Raw genomic sequence first — 15,591 nt, 5'->3', positions numbered from 1 at the left:
CACACAGAGACATGGTGCACGTGTGCATGGGTGTGTGCGCGTGTGTGTACGTGCGCGTGTCTTACCCACATAGAGCTGACTGAACAGCTCTAGGCGTGTGTGTCCGTGCGGGGGTGCGGGGCGAGTCACCCGATTGGTCAGATCCAGCTGAAGGACCGCCTCCTTCACGTTGCGCTCGGCCGTCACCCGATGCCATTGGTCGTCGTTCAGGGGCGTGGCCGAGATGACGGACATCTCAACGGGCCCGTTTCCAACATCAAACGAGAAGGATACAACTGTAGGAGCTAGAGACAGAGAGAGAGAGAGGGAGAGAGAGAGAGAGAATATAGTAGTTTTACAGAAAAAACACACAAAACACTATGAATTGTAAATTAATTAAATGGAACAGGGCAGTTATTTGGTCAAACTCCGGAAAGAGAAAAGGCCGGATTGGTATAAGTACCATACTAATTACAATTTAAGTGGCAAGGAAATACATTTCAATGTGATGATAGTCAAAAACTATTATATTCACAATAACACTAGAGGACACTGGTAGAGGGAAATGGGTTTGGAAGAGAGGCCGGCCTCTATAAAGTGTGCAGCAACAGGAGAAGAAAGATTGTTACATCTAATGGCACTGCTGTGCTCACTAATGCAGGTCTTCAGGGGACGTGTGGTTTTGCCCACATACTATTTCCCACACGGACAGTAGATTATATATATATATATATATATATATATATATATATATATATATATATATATAACCCCTTTTGTGTGCATACATGCATGGTGATAATACGTTTGATGGGAATGCTTTTACCTGAATGTGGGTGCCTGTGCTTATGCACAAGTTTCAACCCTCATCACCCTTGCCCCTAACAGCCTTCATATAGCTTTTGATTTAAGAGTTTTTTTGTGGGAAGATTCATGTACTTATTAATTGTGACACAAAATAATCTTTTTGGAGATTTTGGAATAAAAACAATACTAATAATAATAATAATAATAATTCCAGATTTTTGCCTTTTATGGTTATTATTTTCATTTTCAGTTACATATATCGTGATATATTGTTGATGAAATCTCTTGCAATATATTGAATATTGCAATATATTGAATGTCGTGATGTTATCATTGAGGGCCTAATATCGCCACAGATATCGTATTGTGAGTGTACCCATATCGTCCCACCCCTCTCTCTCTCTGTGTGTGTGTGTGTGTGTGTGTGTGTGTGTGTGTGTGTGTGTGTGTGTGTGTGTGTGTGTGTGTGTGTGTGTGTGTGTGGCTGTCAAGTTCACTGTTGGATTAAACGTTACAACAGAGAGAGAGAGAGAGAGAGAGAGAGAGAGAGAGACATATAGGGAGACAGAGAGAGAGCTCGGTCTTACATTTCAGCTCTAGGCGTATGAAGTCCGTATTGCCCAGGTTTTCCAGGAACACCCCATAGGGGGTGCTGGTCTTGAAGTAGAATGAGATGTCTGCGCTGGTTTCTCCATGGAAGGTGTCAAAGTGCAGGTAGGAGGATGGAGTGGTGAAGGAGGCCGAGTTCCAGTAGTTAGCTGTCAAAATAAAACATTACTGTTATAACAGAACATAATATAATGAATTACGACTGTGGCTGGCCTGGCCTTACTAATTAGCACACATTTAAGCCCTACCCGGCCCGGAAAAAGGTTCTTCCCAGACCTGTTGTTTTAGCGCGACCTCTCGCCCTCAGGGCGTCTTACTGGTTGTATATATAGTTACCTGAACACAACACATGAATCAAAATCAGTTTCATTATCCCAAACCACACCAAGAGTTGAATCAGCCCAGAGAAATACAGCTTGTTATATACACACAAAGACCACAACTCAAGGTCCCTCCTCTCACCGGACATGAAATAGACGCTTCCTGACTTTTGATCAATGAGACTATGAGTCAGTAGCAGTGTTGTTCAAGTTACTTTACTTATCTAAAAAAGTAACTTTTTTTAGATAAGTTACTTTACTTTACTTTATGAAAGTAACTTTTAAAGTTACTTTACTTTACTTTAAAAAATAATAATATAAAAAACGATTTAAAAGAAGGTTTTTTGTTCTGTCGCACAGTAAGAGAAAAGACAACTCCCTCCTAACATTATGAAATGTAGTGGAACAATAAAACATGTTCAGACAGAGATTTTGAGTAGTGATCGACCGATATGGTTTTTATCCGATCACCGATTAGTGGACAATCAAAAAGCTGATAGCCGATATTATGAGCCGATATGAATTTAAGTTAAAAAAAAAGGAAGTGCCAACATCGTTTCAGTAACACTTCCCCCCTCCATCAAATGCAGCTTTTTTTTTTATTCAAGTGCAAACATGTACTGTAGCAGCATATATATCCTTTTTTCAATATCTATCTATCTATCTACACTGTAACGAATAGGCTGTAGAAATTACAGTTAGTTAATGGCAAAAAAGTTGCCAATAAAGTAGTGTAAAATTACTTATAGTTACTGTAAAGTACTGTATACATGTTTACAGGTTTTAACTGTAAAAGAATATTACAGTAAACTACTGTAAACCTTTTTTACAGTTTGTTACTGTATATGCATTACTTTTGGTTATTGTAAAACAACAGCAATTAATTGTAAACCAATTTACAACATTATATTGTATTCTTTGAAATTACAGCTATTTACTGGCAACTTTTGTTAACAATAAATAATTGTAAAACAACAGCAATTAATTGTAAACCAATTTACAACATTATATTGTATTCTTTGAAATTACAGCTATTTACTGGCAACTTTTGTTGCCAATAAATAATTGTAAAACAACAGCAATTAATTGTAAACCAATTTACAACATTATATTGTATTCTTTGAAATTACAGCTATTTACTGTCAACTTTTGTTGCCAATAAATAACTGTAAATACTTAAACACAGTATGTTGCTGTAGAAAGTTTTTTACAGTTATTTAGTTTTTTTTTTACATGCAATTAGTGTTTGATCCAATTAATCAACATTGCATTAAATTCTCTTCAACTATTACATAAAACCCAGAGTCTGATATGCAATAAAACATTTATTAAAACTTTACATTACAAGGTCACACCTCCCATTTTTTCCATCCCCTAAAACAAACAATATTAAGACTCTCCAGAGAAAAGTGCAAACTTTAAAGACATTTAAAAGCAGTGATTCTTTCCCCGACAAGAAGATAACGTACAACATGTACACATTTTTTTATGTTGTTTTACATCCATGATGTACCTCCAAACAATATGTAATTTGTCATCGTTTCCAATTCAGTGTTGCATCATCAGTCTAGTTTCCCTGTTCTACCAGAGGTGAATGAACAAAGAAGCTTGGCTAAACAAAAATGCCACTGCTGTGATCAGTGTGGTAAACGCTTCCCTACAATGTCCAAACTTAAAATACACCAGAGAATTCACACTGGAGAGAAGCCCTATGGATGTGATCAGTGGACAACACTTCTCTCAAATGTCAATCCTTAAAAGCCTCACTGATTTAAAACTTGAACCGCCCCAGCCGGAGAATTCACACTGGAGAGAAGCCCTATGGATGTGGTCAGTGGACAACACTTCTCTCAAATGTCAATCCTTAAAAGCCTCACTGATTTAAAACTTGAACCGTCACAGCCAATAATCAAGCCAGCAGCAGCTGATCTAGATCCAGACACAGCATTGACAGTGCCGTTAGCAACTGCCAGTGCTTGTGGACTGGCACCCACAATCTAGGTCACCCACTACTAGCCAGACTAGCTGAAAAACATTTAATTCAAAAAATAAAAATAAAACAACATTTTGTTCCCTGACAAGAAGAAAACGTACAACATGTACAACATTGCAGAACCATGTAAGTGTCAGAACACCGTGCAAAGCCAATTTGATCTGACTAAATATAATCCAACATTAAAGTCTCTGCAGAGGTCAAAGTGCAAACCTAACAAAAATAAACAGAGAAATTAAAATCCCTGCAGAGATAAAAGTGCAAACTTTCAATGTCCAAAAAGGGGAAACAGGCCTGGAAAACAAATAAGGTCTGGAAAAGGCGTGGAACCAAACAAATCGAGGTAGACTCTTTAAAAACTCACAAGGGCAAGGCAAACAAGTCCGTTAAGGAGATGGCAGATGTCAAGTCAATTCAGGCAGGAGGTCAAAACCAGCAGGTATCCATGGAACTCATCGTTGGAACTCAACATCTGACAGGGCAGGGGGAAAAAAAGAACAATATAAGTATTTGCTACTATTTCAGTTATCTACAGGGCTGAGGTTTGTGGACAGTTGTGTGAATTGGTGGGGCAGGTGACAAAGAAACGTGTGGACAGAAGATGACAGGTGTGGAGAGGTGAGGGGCAATAAAATGGCCTTGGGAGTAGTGACATCCAGAAACAGCCCTGTGATCCTTAGTTGACTTTCCCTTTTCTGCACAATGCCCAAGGTTTTGCACACAGTCTACTTACAAAGGCACAAGAGATGACAGCCAAAGAAGAAAATAAGTGGTCCTGCACACCATATTAACTTACTAACAGTGTTGGGCAATATTATACTTGGAATCAAGAGTAATATCTTATATTACATATTACTTTTGTCCCCCCACCCGCAAAAAAGGGATCGTACAACACAATCCGTTTAGTCAGCTTTTTTTGGAACTGAATCAAATTGTTTTGAATAATATTAAGAAGAGTCACCAATCAGCCAAAAAGGCTATAAAGCAGTAATCTCTCTTGACATTTTAAATGAAATGTTTTCAAACGGTAAGGCCAACAAATCCTGCAGAGAAATATGTGCAATTTTTTTCCAAAGTAATAATGGTATATTATTGTTTTGGCAGAGTAATACAGTACTCATTACTGGGTAAAGTGATAATATTACAGTAATATATTAGTAACTTGTTACTGCCCAACACTGCTTACTAAAGTAAGTATTTTAAGAAAAATGTTTCGGTTGACTATGAAGGTCAGCTAATCAAAATGTTCTTAAAAACATTCTGGACCACTTTTTTTCCCCCACTTCTGAACTCATAAAATCAGAGCCTGGGATAGAGATCTAAAAACAAAGAATACTGCTTTATATGTATAAAATATGACATAAGAAAGCAAAGCAATATATTAAGATTCATATAGTGGGGAGAGAATGGTCCAAATTCTTTGCACATTACTTACACTTAAAGCCAAGTGAAGTCCTGCAATCGCTTCAGGAGGGAGGAGACAGGAGGACAGACCGAATTGTTCCTCTTCTCCCTCACCTTCCCACTTTTCTGGCTGAGCAGCTTCGTTGTTTTGGTGCCACTGCCAATGGTTGGGTTGATCCCAACGAAACACCTGAAATTACAAATCACACACACACTTTATGAAATATGTGCACTCACAGAGCTCTACAAGAGAGCATCTTTCGAGTTACACAAGATAGTTCTACTTCAAGCTGAAAGTTACCTTTGGATGAATTCCAGGGTGTAACAGGCGTGCTCTTGGTACACCAGGTTGAAATTGTAATAAGCAGAAAATAAAGTTGCAATTCCAGCCAGGACGTTTGTTTGTGGCGCCACAACGACCCGACCCTCCATGCTCAGCATCCATTGGGTAGATGTGAGAACTTCACCTAAACATAGACACATGGTTTGCATTTTAAAAGTTTTTCTGCTGCTTTCCACATACAATTAGACTGTAAAACATGACCTCCATATTTATCTGCAATGCTTTTAAAAGTGTATACACTACCTAAGATAATTAGACGTGGAGTGTCGGGAAGCTTCAATGTCCTTTCCACATCTGCTGCTGTTGCCAACACCTAAACAACAGAAACACAAATTACAAATATTTAGTCATTGCACCCGACCTCAACAGTTGAGGAGAACAGCTTCAAATTGGGCATATTACAGTTTACAGGTGTACAAGAGTGATATCATCTTTTTTTACAACCAACCCACACATTTTGCATAAAATTGTATGAAGAGTAAGAAAAAAACAAGTACAAATGAAAGTAAAATTAATACCAAAACAATAATAATATTGGGGTCCTGATTTTGATGGAGCGCTAGTCATGTCTATGGATATTTAATGGGGGAAAAAAAAGAATCATGTGGCAGCCAAGTTGTGATATGTATGTGCTATGATTTATAACAGCAACTACAGATACTAGACCACACTTACAAACATTTCCAGATCTTAGATAGATGAATGTATGACCTGTATGATGCAACTCTACCAGTCCAAATAAATTGACTTTGAGAGAACCCAAGTTTCTTCATTGATAGAGAGAAACATTACATGGTACCAGGAGTGGTCATGATGGAAAGTGTGAAGCTGCTAGACGCAGTGAATTGGACTGGTAATGTGGATTATGAGTGGCGTACCTTCAAACAGCGTCTGATACACGGAGGATTGCACTGCTTCTGAGTTCTGACCGGTTTATACTTAGTTGCACGTCAGTATTGTGCACTGAAAATAGCAGATCTACAAGCTCCAAGCTCCAAGCTCTCACAATGCCACATTTTAGCTATTTTCAGCCTACAATACTGACATGAAACTAAGTACAAGTAAGACGAACGCAGCTCGTAATAACAACAATTAGAATAAATTACGAAGTGTGTGGTACTGTAAAATTAGTGAAAACAGGGCCGCCACGAGAAGGCTCAGCACCACTAGCCCCCTATTTTTTTTTATTTTTTTCTATTTTTCTTCAGAATGGGTGATTGTTGTAAAATACATTTTCAAAGGCTTGTCATACTCACATCTGCCTGCAAAATCAGTCCCTCTAGGTCTTCCTTGAAGTGTGCCATCAGTGTTAGGATCACACATGGTGATGGGTCATGGTTTTCTTCTTGCTCATATTTCGACAGGATGCGCTTGACCTCATCAGCATTAGACTTCTGCTGGAAAAACCGAAGGATCAGCATCTGTTTTTCGTGCATAGACTGCTCCATTTTTCCCAGGATGTCAATGTCTGTGAGTAATTGGAAATGGCTGTACAGGAACTTTGGTGTGAACAGATATGGCCACTCATTTTTCAGCTCAGAAATCGAAGGAGATGGGTTGGCATTGATGACTTTTCTTTGTAGGTAGTAGGTTTCTTGCATTAACCGAGTCAAGTGTCCTCTCTCTGCACCAGTTGGCCCCTCAGTGCGGTACAGGTCTTTCATTTCCCTCTGCTTCTCTTTGAGACTCTCTTCAGTTTCATCTGGTGGACAGTCAGGCTGCCATCTCACACAGCCATATTGGTCAGCTGGTCCTCTCGGTATGTCTGCAGGCGCAGGTAAATCTGAGCTCTTCCTTTTCGGCGCCCTTCGCCTGGACAGAGTATTTCCACGATTAAGATGAGCGGCTCTTACAGCTATTTGAGATGCTAGGATTTCATAGCCATTACCAAATGTTTGGTTCTCTCCTGGTAGGAGATCAGCAAAGCTGCTGCAATGTTGCTTTACAATCCTCTTGGCCACTATATCACAATGAGATTTTTTGGGATTCTCATTCAGCCTCATTTCATCAACGATAATTCGTACCATTGCCTTTCTGTCTTTATCGGATGCACGACATCTGTTTGCAATGGCAGTTGTTATACCAATAGGCATTCTGTGCCAAGGAACACAGAAGTTCTCAATCCAGTCATCTAAATGGACAGTCACTCTGGAGCTATTGCCACTGGCCCGACATGGCGTGCTGGAGGGTGAAAACGAGCCGGAACTGTCCGAGCTGGGTTCTACAGGAATCAGTGTCATTGTCACTCGCTCTAAAAAAAAGGGGGGTGGGGGGGGGGTGGAACAGCTCAATAACTGCAAATAATAAAATCCAACTTGTTCAGTAAAATTAGCAACAAATGTGACAAATTACATAACATATATACATTATGTATCATACATAGCTTTACATTTTATGAAATTAGCATTTTTTTGTTTGACATATTTCATAAACAAGACTAAGACATACCTTCAATTTTCCATGCATTGAGAAGCTTCCTACATTGGATATACGATAGGTTGCCATCGGCATTAAGAACATCCTCATTGACTAGATACAGGTCAGCTCGGGATTCTACTCCAATGGATGCCAACTTGACCAGGAGGGACTCTAGTTTATCCTCTGGTAGGCTAGGCAATACTGCTACCACAGCTTCTTTAATTCCTTCCTCAGGTGTCGCCATGACAGCATCTGGGAGAGGGGGAGGACACATGTTAGTATCTGGGAGAGAGTGATGCAATATAATCACTTTTGTCCCATTGAGATCATATCCCATTAGTGGATGATAATCAAGGAGGTCTTCTTGCTTAACACACGTGCAGTTTGTATCCTGGTCTACTTCGGTCAGACTGTGAATACCCAAATCAGCCATCGCCACAGCCCGCTGCCTCTGTACAACAAAGTAGACAAAATCACTATGATGGATCAAAATCAACTTAATCTCACCCATGTGAAGGCCCTCATCATCTTGTCCTAGAACAACATGCATTTCTTTTTTGTACTTTGTGCCTTTGAAAGTGACAGCATTAGTGACTACAGTAGTCTCATTTGTGAAGTTAAGTGGTGCAGTTGCTACTTTGATGCTTTCATTAAAATCATCAATATAGAATTCAGTTCCCTTTTCAACCTGGATTATAGGAGGGAAAAGACTGCCAGCACTTAAGTATGATTGAAGGAACTGGTGTCGCTCTGCAAGAGTAGCACACAGGTTCTTAAAGTTGTGCAGTTTTCTGGCACACTGTTTGAAGAAGGTATGCTTGCTCTCAAATCTCAAAGTCCAAAGACGGATGAGAGGTCCAAAGCGTAGAATCAGCTGAGGATAGTGACAGAGATAATGGTGCTTTGGTTTGAGGGCATGCTGTGGAAACAGCTCCACTCTGGACTGTATATATTCCTCAATGAGGACATGCAAGTATCCAATCTGAGCAGTAGTAATTGCTGGTGCACATACATAAGCAACCATCTCTCTCATGAGCAAAATCAACTTCCAAACACCATTTTCACATGGATTCTTGATCCTGTCCCCAATTAAAAAAGGAAGAAATCTCAACAGGCACCAATTCTGGACAGCATGGCCACTTAACTTTTCACTGCCTGGGTTGAAATCAGGGGGTTTGTCACCTGCTTCATTTCCGAGGTATGAAGTGTGACTTATGCTTCTGTTCAAATCTATATAAGTGAACTGTTTTTCCTGGTTTACCAAGTGGTTGATACACAATGCCAGGTCAACAGAAACAATGCCCTCAAAAAGGTCATGTCCGAGACATGGTGGCAGACCATGACAAACATGAAAGTATGATAGCTGGTTGAACATGGAGTCAAATTTTATGCCATGCACTGAGTCTGTGCCACCTGCTGCTAGTTCTTCTACATGCTGCTGATATGAATCTTTTGTTCTCTTTGAACCAATGGACAAGGGACTCTCATGAAATGTCTCTCTGTCTATTTCACAAAACCTACAGAAAAACCGACTCCTGCTGAAATTTTCTAAAAAGCCTCCAATGCAATGAGAACCAAGATTATCTCCAGCTATAGCACATACCGAACCTCGAATAACTTTGCCATCCCTCAAAACAATACCATTGTTCTCTAGATCCTTGAGATCTTTTATCAGTGGACTGAAAACCATTTCTTGTCCAAAAAACTTGAAGTCTTGTTCCCGGCAGAGAAGAACAAGTTGCATGTGATCAATATTTGATCTATTGTACGGCAAAATGTCACCAAGTGTCAGATACACTGCCAGTACCTTGTGTTTTTTTCGGCCTGATCCTAGTGGATTGACAACCTCAAAAGAATCTTGATAAAGAATCAAGGCTAAGGATGATGTTTCAGTTTTAAGTAAGACATTGTCAGTAGTATTCTGTCCATCCCATACATCCGTGAACACATCACAAGTAGAGAGGCGAGAATGGGCCATTTCATACTGCTTTTTGAAATCCTCTGATTCAAACAGGGATTCGAGAGTTTCTTTTATTGGCACATATTGTGCAAAGCATTCTTTTCCTGACGCATCTGTACCCAAATACAAGGGCAGAGGGTGAACATAATTGAAACTGTTTTTAAACACTGACTTGCGCCGCTGATCTGTACGTAAAATGTTGTTACCCCGTTTTAATATGTCATTTTTTGCAAGCTCTTCAATTACATCTGTAATAGCCATGTCAGGCACCCCAAGCACGGACAATTTCTCTTTTAGTTTTGAAAAGAGATGCGACTGAACAACATCATGAATATCGTTGACCTCTTCAATGATAGTCTGAATAACTGATGCGGGTAAAAGTAGCTTAGACTGAAGCTTCAAATAAAACATAGTCAACTTCTTCATAAAAAGGTCTTTATCCACACCATCATAAAGTTCACATGTCTCCGGCTGTTCCTCAGTCTCAGTGAGAGAGGTGGAGGGCTGACTCTCAGTTTGGGATGGGTTTTCAAACTGTGCTGTGTGTTGAAACATTGCCTCATCATGCAATTGCTCGGCTGCACTGTTTTTGTGTGTTCTCGAAATATGAGATGCAAATGTGGATTTCACACCAAATGTTCCCTTACAACCCCTAAAAGGACATGTTATTTTCCTGCCCTCTTGTATATGGCCTTTCAAATGATTAAGGAAATCCTTAAGCTTTGTAAATGTGATTTGACAAAATTCAATCTGACAAATCAGTGTTGTGCCTATATTTTGGTCTGTAGCACTCCTCCTGTGGGATTGCTTATGATCTCTGTATAAGTGAGACTTGAATGCTGCAAATTTTTTGAATGCACGGGTACAATCAGGTACACCACAGGTAAAAGGGCAGTTTGGGTCATTACTGTGAAGTCTCATATGACGCGTAAAACCTGCTATACTTTTACTCTCATAGCCACAACGTTTACAGAGATACATTTCTGGGCTCTGGTTTCACCTGAAAAATAGGTATTTTCACTCTTCTTCTCGTGTCAGGTCTTGGCACTGATGATCACTGCTCAGTCACTGCCAGCCAGGTGTTTTCTGTCAACAATACAAACAAAAAATTGCTTTAACAAATCTGATTGCACACAGAAATCTGCAATGTTAATTTACTATATAACTTAACTGTACTGTAGGTACATTATTCATAGATAAAATAATTGCAGTCAAAACAAAAGACCTGCCAATCATTCACTACATGTAGATTAATATTACAGTTTCCCTGTTGTGAATAAGTATGTGCTAATTGCACATTCAACACATAACTTCATATTAAAGATAGCTGAGCACATATTCAATTTCTAGCCTACAATATCATTCATGACTTGGCCCACATTCAACACAAATGGCTTTTTTCATTAAATAAACTTGTGAATATAAAGTGGTTAACAGTGATGATACTGTAGTTAAGAAGAGCTACAGTACATCACTTTCATTTGCAATACTACGACAGTATTTTATGACTGGGACAACATCCCCCCCCCCCCCCCCAAAAAAAAGAAGCAAGAAAAAACGGAAAATAGGCGGATTTTAATGGCGGTTTTTGGATATTATCTCTGGAATGGAAAGTCCAATGACTCAGTTTAAAATTAGTTGGATACGTGACTTTGTTGACAATAAGCACATTGTTTGGAGACTGGCCAAAAAGCCAAACTACACACACAATGCGTCGCGCCGCAACGTGTCGTGAGCTTGTTGATCAGTGGTACAAGAATAACAAGATGCAACAGTCACGGTCAACTAACACGTTGGATATAACATTTTAACTCCATAAACTAATTCAATTTACCAACTTGTCACGTTGTCAGTAGATAGAAGCACGAAAGCACCCAGTGGTTTGTAAACACTCTGTAATCCCCAGCAGCAGCAGCCCAGCACACTGCACACAGGCGTTTTGCTTCCTCTCTGTTCAAAATGAATAAGCTCCGCCTTGCGTGTGATGCAACCGGATGCAACGTCATCTTTTGATGCAGTAATTCAATGTAGGAACTACAATGAAAGTAGTTCACTACATTATTTCAATGTAGGACCTACAGTGAAATAGTCTAGAGAGTGTAGGCATTTCTAGGAAATGTGGGCACTTAAAGGGGAATGCCACTTATTTTCAACATTTTACTATGTCATTAATATACCTTACAGTTGTTATGAAGTACATCTCAGTGACATCACAATGATGTACTTTATAATGTTATTGATTTTTTCAGACCTCCAGTTCTAGCCAGGCAACACAGAATGGGCCGGGGGGCTTTTCTTTATTAGGCTATTTCCACACAACAACTCATAGTAAAATGTTGAAAATGATCTGGGCACCCCAATGTAAAATTGGCTATTTTGGCCAAATGTAAAACATATAGGCCTATACTGTATATATTTTGAAAATGATTTAAAGTATACAGAATATGCTTACACATTCAACAATTTAAGGGGAATTTCATTTTAACATCAAATCAGGCTTTTGTGTTTCACCCCAGATATAGTTTTTAAGTTGCTTGATTCAGTATTTAGATATGTCTGTGTGTGAGGAATGATATAAGGTCTACCCTTGGATTCATTGTGGAACATTAATCAAGAATCTGTTGTCCGTTTTATGACACCCAAGCTGAAGGGGGTGGGTTCGTTGGAATCGTGTCGCCCCCTGGGGTGTCTTTGGGGTTCTCAAGGTTCTCAAGGTACCTATGTAGACTCACTTTTTGACGCTGCATCCAATGCACATATTGCTGTTGCTGTGCGACGTCTAGAAAGTGGTGAAATAGCAGACGGAAGGGGAAACACATAGTATAAAAATTAACATGTACTTATCTAGACTTACTTTTCGACGCTGAATCCAGATATCATAATGTCGAGACTGTCCGATCCCAGGAAAGTGGTCAAAAAATGGCACCAAGGTTTTGTAAAAGTGTCACAAATGCACCCAGAAACGATATATGGTGGTCTTATCTCTCTACGATGTCAGGAAGTGGGTGTAAACGCCTCCTATCGGTCCCTAGCCCTCGAAACACGTCTGGAAAAAAGTGAGACCATTTTCGGACTCAGCACGACAAGCTGAACACGATGATATGTGTTTCCCAGCACACGGACTTACAGTTCTCTTAATTGGCTAGCGTTAGAGTTAGTTTTCAACGCGCGATAGCTCGGGAACGATAGGTCTGTCAGCCAAGTAATTCACATGGGCGCGTACAGCTCTCCAAAATCTACGCTCCGATATGTCCACCATTCTCGTGCGACACCCGTAGCAAGAGTTCTCCAACTCTGACCTGTAATCCACAAGCCGTATAGACATGCTAAACCTCACAGTGTATTGAATGGTGAAATGCTAACCCTAATTTTGAGAACCACACGTCCGTGCGCGGGGAGACACATATTGGCGCGTTCGTCGAATCGATAGCTATGCGTGGATGTAAAGCACGCCCATTTTCAACCTTTGTGGGAGGAGCTATCGCGCATCAAAGTCTAACCCTAGTTTTTTGAACCACATGACCGTGTGTGGAGAAACACATATCAGATTGTTCATCCTGACAAGCTATATAACATACTAAAAGATGGGCCTCTAATATCCAATGGTTTTTGACTTAGAGGCCTTAGAGAGGCTAGAAAAATAATTATTCATAATTTTTCAACGGGACCAATTCCATTAAATCCAGCGTGAGAAAGTGAGTCAGACTAAGTAGTTTTTGTAAAAAAAAAAAAAGATTTGTGTTTGTGGGGTCCAAAAAACGTGTCTAAAAAAATATCTAAAATATTTAGAAGTGTCGTAGAGACTTGAAACCAATTCCATTGGATTCCCCGTGGTTCAGACATGGATAGACACCCTTTGTTTTAGAAGAATTGGTTTTTCCCTGTCGACTATAGCTTAAAAGGGGCTCGACGCCGCACAGGGGTCACGGGCGTGACCTTTGATAGTTAGAAGTGTCGTAGAGACTCAGGACCAAGTTCAATGGATTCAGCTTGATGAGACGAAGAAAAAAATGTCCTGCTCAAAACAAACGGACACATTTTGGATTTGTAATAGATTTTTACGCGTTGGAGGTCACTAAAAATCAATTCTTTTAAGGATTCCTCTAAATACACTTCCCCTCCCCTATGTCAAGTAAGGGAAATCTAATGGTGTTAGTTTTAACTGTCTAGAAGACTTAGAAATGGGTGAAATTGCTGTTTGAAAGTTTAATAAATTTGTCTTTGGTTATACAATGCATACATGTATTGCAAAATACATTTAAATATTGTAAAATGACAGAACAATAGGTTACTGTACATCTATTGTAGAAATTACAGAAATCGGTTGTAAAGCTACGTTTTACAATAAGAACACAACTGACTGTAATCTTTACAATATGTTACTGTGGGAAAATGCAATAAGTTTCTGTAATGTTTTTTTTCCCATAATGCATTGCAAAATACAGTTATACATTGTAAAATGACCCAACAATAAGTTACTGTACATTTTTATTGTAGAAATTACACCAATCGGTTACAGTGTATCTATCTATCTATCTATCTATCTATCTATCTATCTATCTATCTATCTATCTATCTATCTATCTATCTATCTATCTATCTATCTATGAATGCACCAAGTGTGTGTGTGTGTGTGTGTGTGTGTGTGTGTGTGTGTGTGTGTGTGTGTGTGTGTGTGTGTGTGTGTGTGTGTAATTGTCCAGAACCGCCCCAAAAAGGCCTCTGCCCGGGCTCTTGACCGGGCAAATGCCCAGCATCCATATATGGAGCTGGCCTGTTCTGACCTCACAGCACTCCATATTTGGGCATGCCTGACACAGAAGACAGAACTCCACAAGCTGGCTGCATATACTCCCTATTTGGGCATGCCTTACAAAGAACTCCATATATGGGCATAAAAGGGAGACAGACATAATATCTGGGTGGGGCATTCATTTCCAACTTGCATCGTTCCAAGTAGATCAGTGCCCAATGGGCTGTAGAGGCTCTATGGGCACCGTTCTAGTTTATCGAAATTGGTGATCTACAAGCCCACAGCACATTGCAGCATAACATGTTGAGAGCTTGTAGATCTGCTGCCCAAACTCTCCAAAGCCATGTGACCTTGTTGTTTTTACTCCACCACTGAAATTTGCCACTTTCAAGATCACTGGCCACTTTTTTAATGCATGTAGAATTTGTTTTTACCATTCATTTTATAGCAATAAAAGACAATATGTCTCAAAACACTGGCCAACAGTAAAATTATTGGCAACTAAATTAATATGAACTAGAAATTAAGACTGACAATGCTACTGATTGGTTCATTCCTCACTGGCTTGCAGTTAGTTATTGCATATAGCCAAAATGCAATAATCATATTAGGCTGGTCAAGATGGGGGGAAAAAGGTTGTCCTTCAGTTGGCTGGCGCACGCACACACACACACACACACACACACACACACACACACACACACACACACACACACACACACACACACACACACACACACGACAGGCAATCAATAGACAACTTGTTACAGCTGTTGTTTGCAACGTTAGCAGGCAGCAGCTAGCTTGGCTAACGTAGTTCTACCACTGCTCTCTGTGACTCTGTCCCTCTCACGTGTGGATTTTATTTTGGTTAATTGAAGATGAAAACAGCAAAGCTTTTTATGGTTACAAGGTTAGTAGCCTATAATCCTTCCTCCTCCCTCAGTGCAGTGGCCCTCTCTCTGACTCCGTGTGTGAGTGAGAGAGGAAGGGTTTGTGTGTGTG

At 39.8% G+C, this 15,591-nt stretch overlaps 1 protein-coding gene across 1 annotated transcript in view; it reads right to left on the bottom strand.

Moving 5' to 3' along the window:
* The window catches only part of LOC306923543 (contactin-associated protein-like 2), a gene marked incomplete at its 3' end in the record, with an annotated part of 333,896 nt that overhangs the window by 33,172 nt on the left and 285,133 nt on the right, over positions 1-15,591 (bottom strand). The window contains exons 18-19 of the mRNA XM_079501713.1: positions 1,374-1,544; positions 66-284 (exon numbers count right to left, since the gene is read on the bottom strand). Coding sequence (XP_079357839.1) covers positions 66-284; positions 1,374-1,544 — 390 coding nt within the window. The remainder of the gene's footprint in view (positions 1-65; positions 285-1,373; positions 1,545-15,591) is intronic.

The sequence above is a fragment of the Electrona antarctica genome (genome assembly GCF_951216825.1).
Source record: "Electrona antarctica genome assembly, chromosome: 5".
Taxonomy (NCBI): Eukaryota; Metazoa; Chordata; class Actinopteri; order Myctophiformes; family Myctophidae; genus Electrona; species Electrona antarctica.
Note: the sequence above shows the minus strand (reverse complement) of the source record. Positions and strands in the feature narration are given on the sequence as shown.